The sequence below is a fragment of the Petromyzon marinus genome, chromosome 17 (genome assembly GCF_048934315.1).
Source record: "Petromyzon marinus isolate PM22_M1 ecotype Great Lakes invasive population chromosome 17, UKy_Petmar_22M1.pri1.0, whole genome shotgun sequence".
NCBI classification, from domain to species: Eukaryota; Metazoa; Chordata; class Hyperoartia; order Petromyzontiformes; family Petromyzontidae; genus Petromyzon; species Petromyzon marinus.
This window is the reverse complement of record NC_133683.1, coordinates 13,998,034-14,008,621: the sequence shown is the minus strand read 5'-3', so window position 1 is coordinate 14,008,621 and position 10,588 is coordinate 13,998,034. Positions and strand designations below refer to the sequence as shown.

At 42.8% G+C, this 10,588-nt stretch overlaps 1 protein-coding gene across 2 annotated transcripts in view; it reads right to left on the bottom strand.

Moving 5' to 3' along the window:
- Positions 1-3,291: 3,291 nt before the first annotated feature.
- Positions 3,292-10,588, bottom strand: part of LOC103091711 (estrogen receptor) — a 98,009-nt gene continuing 90,712 nt past the window's right edge. For both annotated transcript variants that reach the window (XM_032956080.2, XM_032956079.2), the window contains one exon: positions 3,292-10,531. In XM_032956080.2, the coding sequence (XP_032811971.2) occupies positions 10,048-10,531 (484 nt within the window). In that variant the 3' untranslated portion in view covers positions 3,292-10,047. The remainder of the gene's footprint in view (positions 10,532-10,588) is intronic.

Sequence of the window (10,588 nt, the reverse complement as noted above, 5' to 3'; positions counted from 1 at the left end):
GAGACAGAATAACAACAAAAACTCCAGAAAAACGCATGTCAAAAATGTTATAAATTGATTTGCATTTTAATGAGGGAAATAAGTATTTGACCCCTCTGCAAAACATGACTTAGTACTTGGTGGCAAAACCCTTGTTGGCAATCAGAGGTCAGATGTTTCTTGTAGTTGGCCACCAAGTTTGCACACATCTCAGGAGGGATTTTGTCCCACTCCTCTTTGCAGATCTTCTCCAAGTCATTAAGATTTCGAGGCTGACGTTTGGCAACTCGAACCTTCAGCTCCCTCCACAGATTTTCTATGGGATTAAGGTCTGCAGACTGGCTAGGCCACTCCAGGACCTTAATGTGCTTCTTCTTGAGCCACTTCTTTGTTGCCTTGGCCGGGTGTTTTGGGTCATTGTCATGCTGGAATACCCATCCACGAACCATTTTCAATGCCCTGGCTGAGGGAAGGAGGTTCTCACCCAATACTTGACGGTACATGGCCCCGTCCATCGTCCCTTTGATGTGGTGAAGTTGTCCTGTCCCCTTAGCAGAAAAACACCCCCAAAGCATGTTTCCACCTCCATGTTTGACGGTGGGGATGGTGTTCTTGGGGTCATAGGCAGCATTCCTCTTCCTCCAAACACGGCGAGTTGAGTTGATGCCAAAGAGCTCCATTTTGGTCTCATCTGACCACAACACTTTCACCCAGTTGTCCTCTGAATCATTCAGATGTTCATTGGCAAACTTCAGACGGGCATGTATATGTGCTTTCTTGAGCAGGGGGACCTTGCAGGCGCTGCAGGATTTCAGTCCTTCACGGTGTAGTGTGTTACCAATTGTTTTCTTGGTGACTATGGTCCCAGCTGCCTTGAGATCATTGACAAGATCCTCCCGTGTAGTTCTGGGCTGCTTCCTCACCGTTCTCATGATCATTGCAACTCCACGAGGTGAGATCTTGCATGGAGCCCCAGGCCGAGGGAGATTGACAGTTCTTTTGTGTTTCTTCCATTTGCGAATAATCGCACCAACTGTTGTCACCTTCTCACCAAGCTGCTTGGCAATGGTCTTGTAGCCCGTTCCAGCCTTGTGTAGGTCTACAATCTTGTCCCTGACATCCTTGGAGAGCTCTTTGGTCTTGGCCATGGTGGAGAGTTTGGAATCTGATTGATTGCTTCTGTGGACAGGTGTCTTTTATACAGGTAACAAGCTGAGATTAGGCGCACTCCCTTTAAGAGTGTGCTCCTAATCTCAGCTCGTTACCTGTATAAAAGACACCTGGGAGCCAGAAATCTTTCTGATTGAGAGGGGGTCAAATACTTATTTCCCTCATTAAAATGCAAATCAATTTATTACATTTTTGACATGCGTTTTTCTGCATTTTTTGTTGTTATTCTGTCTCTCACTGTTCAAATAATCCTACCATTCAAATTATAGACTGATCGTTTCTTTGTCAGTGGGCAAACGTACAAAATCAGCAGGGGATCAAATACTTTTTTCCCTCACTGTAAAGATGTGTCCAGTTGACTGATTGGATTATTTAATAACTACTGGGGGGGGGGGGACGTGCGCTCCTAACATAAACAACGAATGACTAGTTGTGTCTGATTAAACGTTTGACTTCTTTAGTCAAATATACCAAGAGAATAACTCCATGGAACGCACATACAGATTCGACTAAAATCCCACAGGTTGTTGACGAGGCTGTCTCAGATAGAAAATACTGACTTAAGTGGTTTTCAATAACTGTGGTTTGCATAGAGTCCTATGTCATTGCTGCAATTAACATTCCATAATGTTCAACTGCTCTTGATCATTAACGGATAGCGTGCTCTTGACGAGGCGAAACTCTTAACAGCTAAGGCCATACATCACTCAGGGAAACTCAGAACGCTCACGAGACACGTTGTCAGCAGAGAGAACTGTAGGGCTGAACCCCAAGCCAAGTTCATAACTGTTAACGGCATAAAACTAAAGAATGAACACCAGCATAGCTGATACCAATTGTAATTAAATATGGAGGATTTCTATTTTGTTACAAGATATTCATATGTGTGATGCACTGGTACAGTAGTTAGTGTACTACGCTATTTTGCTGTCAACCTGAGTTTTATTCCCGGCCACGACAAAGTGGCGATTGATATCTGAACCGGTCTTGAGCACCCAACATCACTAACCCACAATGGCCAGCATGGTGAAGTATGGTAAATCAAACTGATTAACTGGCATGACTTGAGAAGGCCTTCACCCAGAAGTGGATTTACAAGGGGCTGTAATTTATTACTTTTTGAAATGAAAATAACTATGTAATTCATTTATACAGAAACACCACACCGAGCCCCAAAGGCTCTTTTTCAGGATCCCGCAGGATTAGGATGTTATGGCCAATTCGACGTTAATGAGCGATTGGTTCTCTCATTAAAACAGCTGTGAATCTTCAATGTGGAACTGCATTTCTTTCTAATCTTTTTTTGCTCTTTTGGAGATATATTTTAAAAACCCAAGAAGCTTAAAATATTGGACATGTTAGCATTCATTACTGTATTCCCCGAACGTACTATGCTTGGCAAAACGTAATTACCCACATCCATATACTCATTCGCTAATTGACGCTGATTAAATGACACTGATTATTTGTTAATACGCTTTATTGTGTCTCCGTAAAAGTGGAATGTTAGGCCCTCCGTTGCCTTTGGGCTTCAAGCAATGCTGGCGTAAGAGGCGTATTGGTTGTATCCCCCCCTCCGTCTCTTGGAGAAGGCTGGTCCGTGGTGCAGTGAAGCTGCCTAATGATGTTTTGCGATGGATGCCAAGTCTGCAGAATGCAAGCCCTCGCTCTTGTAAATAACGTACAGTACTGGGATACAAGGCCACTGCACCGACATTGGTGCACAGAGGCAGCATCGCCAAGCCCTGCGCACCCCCACGCATCCATCGACTTCAGCTAATTCCGACTACGGGTTAGTTAGAGACCGTGCCGAGTATTTGTGCTGGGAGTGGGCTGTCGACGACGTTCTCCTTCATCCTCCTGGACCCAAGTGCGAAAAGTGTGCCGGGCTGACAAGCACAAAAAAAAAACTTCATATAGGCCGGACCTCCCACGTGTTTTTAGAGTCATAACTGCATGTTGTTCAGAATGATGCCCGACGTTTTACTCCACGTGCTGGAAGCTTCTTCCGAAACTAAAGAAGCTCCCAGCAAACCGTATCCAAAGACACTTGGTACAACCCGAAAACAGATTGGAGAGTTCCACGGCATCATGGAATCCTACGAATGAATTCAGAATGAGCACAAGGGGAAAAAAAGACAATTGTTGACTGTAACATATTTTATGTGTAGATATAAACTGCTAAAACAGTTAATAATAGCAATACTTTGTAGCTCATCGGGGTTGCCACTGCAATAAAGACAAGCGCGCCATGTAGACAAAAGCTTTGCGGAGCTCAGTGCAGACGGCGTAGGTCACAGTACAAAAGTGCTATCAAGCGACACAACGGAACATCACGTGCCACGAACAAACACACTTCCAAGTCGATATGTATACATCAGTCATTATTTCAGACATGTTTACAAAGATACGGTAATTACCAAACACGTTCACGAAGAGTGGATAAGTAGAGCATGATAAAAAATAAAATATTTTGAATGAATCAATACAAATGACTTACAATGCCTGTACAATACAAATTTCACTTTCATTGAGACACATTTACAGCTTCATCACAAAACGCGTGGTTTATCGTGGAATGTACCGCATTTCAGCTGTCCAGTTTGTTTTGCACTAAAAACCCCCCCCACAATTTAAAAGGTAACAACAACCTGCAAGCGAGTGGCACATCACGACAGTCTCTCCCGTTCGAGGCGCCCCCCCTTTCTCACAGAGTGACCGCTGTTGTGCGCAACGCGAGAAAACACAAACCGTACTTTACACGCCCGCAATTTGTATGACCGAGGTTTGATATCGCGATGGTTTTCCGCGATCTTTGAGAAAAGGATTTGATTCATTCTTATCGTTATTTTTATAGCGCCTTCACCAAGGCGCTTTGCAGATGATTAACAATGGTGCAGATGAATGTGTGATGCGTGAATTGAGTGAAATAACAATTGATGAGAGCACATTATGATGAATGGATTGGATGGATGGGGAATGAGTGGTAACCATGAAGACGGATCATGAAGAAGGAACAGGAAGATGTTGTCGACCCTTGCCTGGAACCTTGTGGCATCATACACCGAGGCACTGGGTTTTGACAACAGCAAATGGCCACATGAGGGCAGTCTTGGACTGAAAGTGTTCCAGCAGACCCGTGGAGGCATGGCCGATGCGAGCCAACAGCACAGAACTGAAATGCTGCGATCGGATTTACCCGTGGCTTCTTTATATTTGCGAGTGCTCAGGAAACACAAGTGCTGGCCAACGATGGCGCAATCCCACTCTGCTTTAGTGCAATTGTGACCAGCACCAAACTCGCAGACCTTCGCTTGGGGTCGAGACAAGATGATGCTCCATCAGAGCCTGCACATGAGCTCTCTCTCTCTCTCTCGCTCTGAGCAGCAAATCATACCTCGTGCAGTCTGTAAAATCAGCAGCAATAGCATAAACTACAAATGAGGAGCAGGTGTGTGCTATAATTGGACCACCACTGAATCCAGCAGAGTTTCTTAAAGAACAAATTGTAAAAAAAAATATTTGCTCTTTAATTAAAACCTTAAGACTGATATATGGATGCCAATTTACGTGCATTGACCCTTGACTTCTGCCACACGTTGATCAACAACAACAACTCGAAGGGAGGCTCGTGGAACCATCAGGTGGCCACTGCAGCTGTGGGTATTGCTCATCTTACAAGGGTTCTCAACGCACAGCGCACAAGCCTCCAAGTGAACCCACAGAGAATTCGCGTGAACATTTGGGGCGTGCGGCCCCGGCACACCTTACGGGCCCAGGGCTCATCACGCTACCCGCTACAACGCGTGACCGCAACCGACAAAAAATGGAGGCTCGCTCACCAGTTGATGTAGCGGTACTAGAGTATTACGAGAATTTCAAGTTGCCAACAGGGAAATGAAAAAATATTGTATGTTTTGCTGAACTTCTTTTGCACCGTACGTAGCCAGCTGTGCTAATCGGAGGTGTTATGGTTGGCGTGATCTTATCAATTTGGTATGCTTACTAGGAAGTAAAAGTATGAAAATGTTTAAATCATAGTAAAAAAAAACCATGGTGCAGTTATAATGCCAACTAATATACTAACACTAATACATTTGATTGTCATGAGCAATTATTTATACAGAGGCTTGAAAGCTGCCCATCCGCACACCGCGGTGTCAAACACAAAACTTGTGAACGTACGAAAAGCATTGCATTGCAATTTACATACAATGTATGTAAGGAAACAGTCCCGACATTTACAAGCTGGCATGCCGGTCAATGAAGGTAGTTTCTAACATGTCAGCTCTCGCAGCCTATGTTATGATTCGAAGTTTTTTTCGTTAGGCCACCGAATGAGCTGACCAAATTTTTGTCATTGAGACCCTCCACCAGGCATACAAGCCTTTAATGTACCTATTTTGTTTCAGCTCGCTGGAAAATTAATGCAAAGTAAATTACCCAATTAATATTAAAAAAAATCCAGGAAGCACTACATACTTTTTATCCTTCCTGGATCTTGTCCTGATATTTTATGCAATTTCCAATTAAACATTGTATATCTATATTCTTGGTTCTTTCGGTAAAGTCACTTAGAAGGGAAACAATAACATAATAAAAATATAAAACAATACAATTCTCACGACGTTTCGACTGCAACACAAGCACCTGATGATGATTGCTTGTGTTGCAGTCGAAACGTGATAATTGTATTGTTTTATATATTTTTATTATTATTTTATTGTTTCCCTTATACGTGACTTTACCGAAAGAACCAAGAATATGAATCCCTGCAGTCATGAAAGCTTTAAATCAAAATTGTATATCTAATTGCTACATTTGGTTTGGAGAATTGTCTTAACTTCACCGGTGAGCTGCAACAACGACCGACACGTTAAACCCTTGTACACCACGTGACAATGATATTTATTTGCCGTTATCAGGTGGTGGAAGGGGTGTAACACAAGTTTGGCCGGATCATCACTTGGCCTCACCTAGGAACCAAAACGAATCATCAAGCAGCCTATATTCTGTTAGAGGGTGGACTACGAAGTGATAAGCGTGCATGAAGGCACGCAAACGCACACACTCACGAATTCAGTCATCGCATGCCGACAGAAATGTTCTCTATTCGCCTTCAAAAAAAAAATAAAGACTCTTTACAAAGCATTGTGTTACCATAACCTACAGAGTACTCTCCCCATTTGTGATCTTACCATAAACAAAGTGAAAGGTGCAGCCCTGCAAGTGCTCGCTCACACCGCTGCTGGCAGAAGGGCATCCACTAGGGGCAGATCTGGAGAGGCCTTCTCTAAGAGGGTATTTTTGCCCTGCTCTTCCACGCTGGCCCAGATGTCGTGGATGAGGTGGAGGTACCCATTTTTTACCCCATCACACACAACCTGCCGATCAACTAAGGAGTACCCATTTATACTGCTGGGTGGACAGAGGTAGGAGGATTTAAGAAACGTATAAAATGTTTCAATTGGCGCGCTGCGAGATCAATGCGGTGACCTCTGGATTGCATTCCAGTGTGGTAACCACACCAGTGCAGCACACTGATCTACTACTGAGGGTGCTAAGCTGGCACGCAATATAATTCATTGATATGTATATCCACTTATATTTCATTATTTTAAACTTAAAAAATACATTATATGTTACATGTGGATAACTACATACATATGACGGATCAACAACAAGAATACTCATCTGGGAATTAGTAATTGGTATGGTAAGATTTGCAGCGATTAGTTTAGAGACATTCAGTTTTTATGAAATAACAAAATATCCGTGGACAGATGCAAGGACGGACCTTCAGCTCCCTTAATAAAGAAATTCATGCATTAGTTACACCAAAGACAAAATATACTCAATACAATTTCACAATATCCTTGTGAAACCGTGTAGGTCATTTGAATGAGATGTAATTCTGCAATAAAATGCCTAAAATTGTCAGCTTACACAGACACAAACACATAAATGATTTCTTAAATAAAGTTGAGTTTCTTGATAACAGTAAATATAAATTATAATCCTATAAAACAATCGAGTTAGAGAGAATGAGACAGGACTGCTATGACTTGCGTCTCCACACTTCTCAAATTAAACATTGCCCCTTATAGGTAGAGTGCTTTCATGTCAGACGATGCGGATCGCTGCATGGATTAGTGTATTTATGGTACCTTTGTGTGGCTTTTGGAGAAGTAGGCATGCCCAATTACTTGTAATAGAGTTCATATTATAAACATAAGCTCAACGTAAATGGCAATGCAAAATAATAATGTAGTATAAAATGGGACCTCTTTGTCAGTATCAAAGTATGAAAAAATAGGAATTGGGTTTACCCTTTATGGCAATAGAACAGGTTTTAAGATACTCTTTGGTTCTTTCGGTAAAGTCACGTAGGTATAAAATGATGACGGACTCTTGTGTTGCGCCCGAAACGACGCGATTTATTTTATTTTATACCTACGTGACTTTACCGAAAGAACCAAAGAATATGGATTACTGCAAGTCACGAAAGCTTCAAATCAGGTTTTAAGATGTTCAAACACCAAATAGAAACCTTTAGCAAGGAATCAAGTTCGCATTAACCACACACAGTAGTTGTGGTGAACATGCAAACATAATAATGTATGCATTGTCTTTTAAACTGATTGGCCTACACCAGAAACAACCTTCTTTAGGGCCTTGTCTCACCAGTGTCAGACCAAAGAACGCCGAAAGGTGAACAGCACAAAGACAATGCCACTACCAGAGGCATTTATAGCTCAGGGTGAGAAGCTACAAAATGGGAACTTCTTGTCAGTATCAAAGTATGAAAAAGTAAGAATAGGCTTTACCCTTGTCTGTGATGTAGGCCAATCAGTTTCAAAGACAATGCATTTATTATCAAAGCATGTTTGTTTGCATGTTCACCACAAGCACGCGTGGTTAATGCAGACTTGATTGCTTACACAAGGTTTATATTTGGTGTTTAAACATCTTAACACCACCTGTTTTTATTGCAAGAAAGGGTAAAACCTATTCTTATTTTTTCATAAAAATGTAGTGTCGGGTTGCAACTACTGAAACACAGATCTACAATATACACCACAGATATACTAAACTATCGTCGCACTGAACAAGGCCATTACAATCACTGCATTAATTTCAATCCCATAAAAAAGTATGGCATAAAGTCAACACTGTAGTGATAATGAACAACATTTTTCACTCAAACACAACGTGTAACCACAATCATGTATTTTAATACAACTATGTTTTTGAATAGCTATTTCAATCACGAACCCAACTTAAAGATCTGCTCATGAAAAGTCCAGAGACTTTATATCTTGTCTGGCATCACGCATGTTCCTGGCTGATGTCCAATAGTGCAGATCAAGAGTGTCACAGAGCCAGTCACTGTTTTTCATTTCCTATCTACAGAAGACACCAACACAATCTTGACAATTTTACTAGACATGCCAGGGCCATGACATGCCCTGCTTAGACATGATTTCCTAGTCATAGCTCAAGGGTCAAAGTTTCAGGAACTTTCATAGCAATGGAAATGAAGAGTCCACAAAGCAACATTTCACTGTGCTCTCATTTTGATTGTCGTAGCTCAGTCAGCGCCAACTCACGTCCTGCACTTTAACAAAGGCTGCAAAATCCACAATAAAAAATATAATCACGATAATATTAATACAGCATTAATATAGTAAGTGTGATTGAAGTAAACAATGTGCGTGGCAGAGCGCCACATACAGTACGTAGCGAGTACCAGGACTTATATCTAAACCGGATCTCAAAATCTCTCATGCTCACGGGCATTGGGAATCCTGCTATCAAGACTGTTTGGGCATTTTTAATTCTAGTCAGGCCATCACAAATGCAGGCCAGCTCTATTGCTGGCTCAACTCCATGACTTATTTTTCAGACAATTGTCCTCTTGGCCAGTGTCATCCGACGTGCTTCCTCACCCAGAAGGTGTCATGCCAACATTGTCTCAGACCTGTTTGTGCATCGTGGTCATCCATCCATGCAATATGCAGGCTCAACTCTGCTTAGCTTCTGAGATCTTCTGAAATCGATCAGCGCTCTTGATATGACTTGCCATATTAAGTTGCGATAGAAGTTGTCATTATTATTATTAGAATGGGTGACTTGGGGCTTAATTAAAATAATTTATAGCCATTTCTGAACAACTTTTACATACTATATATGTGCAGCCTTTTTGTTTTAATATCATATCCAGCCCATGAATATAAAAACAATCAGTGAAGTTTTTAAATGTAATGTTCAGATGGTTAACAATGTCAAAATGTACACATTGATAATAATCAAAATAAAAAATAAACAGAAGCCAGCCGAGGCATTAATTCAATGGTATATTCATAATCAGATACAAATAAAAACGTTTGCTTTTCGTTAATTAAAAATTCCAGGTAAAAATAAATTATAAAATACGATGGCATGTGTATTTTCTGGCTGAAAATATTACTTTCTCTAGTGCCAAGTCCCATCACCAGGCCACCTCATTCTGATTCCGGTATCTCCAGAGCCCACGGAACACGGATCACGAATCCATCGACAGAACAACACAGCCCAGCACGAGCGCGTGAGTTGCACTTGGGGAATCTGCACCACTGCCCGTTGCTTGCCCGTAGATATCGTCGCCACGTCACGTAGTCTCATGCCTTCTTATGACCGGCCACACCATGGCCACCGCAAACTTTGTGGAGTGGAATGCAAAGGTCACTCGTTTGATTCACAATAACGTTCCACAGATTGTGCGATCCGGTTGTAAAAATAACATGCCCCCGTTGCAATTAATCATCAATGGACACGCACCATCCAGAGGTAACAACGATAATATTTATCCCCAATGGAATTCTGCACCCATGAAAACAGACGCTCTGAATCGCTTAACTAAAACATCAATGACTTGCTCGTGAACGTGACGGGGCCTCCCGCCTCTGACGACGCGCTGTTACTTTTGCCCAGCGTTATGAATTCCCTCTCCACGTGATCTCTGAATCCTCGCTGGGTATGCACCCTGAACTCCCTCTCGTGCTGCGGCCTGACTTCAGGCTCTATGACGGTCGCGACGGGCCCTCTGTTGGCGTGGCCACCGCCAAGGTACGGCCTATCCGCATGCGTCCGGAACTCCCGCGACTCGGGCTGGTGGAGGGCCTTGAAATCCGCGGCGACGTACGGATGGTACTCCTGCTCGCCCGGCTGCGCAGCCACGTCGCCGTCCCCATTGGATGTTGCCCTGAAATCCTGCGGTGGGGGCGACGTCCGTAAGCCAGTATTCTGCAGGCTGTGAGCGTCCAGCAGCTCAAGGAGCAGGTCGTATAGCGGGATCACATTCTTACGCTTCATGCTGTTGAGATGCTCGATGCCCTTGTTGCTGTAAACAAACACACATTGCAAAGTCAGTGTGTGCAAGTGTCAAACGCTGGCCCAC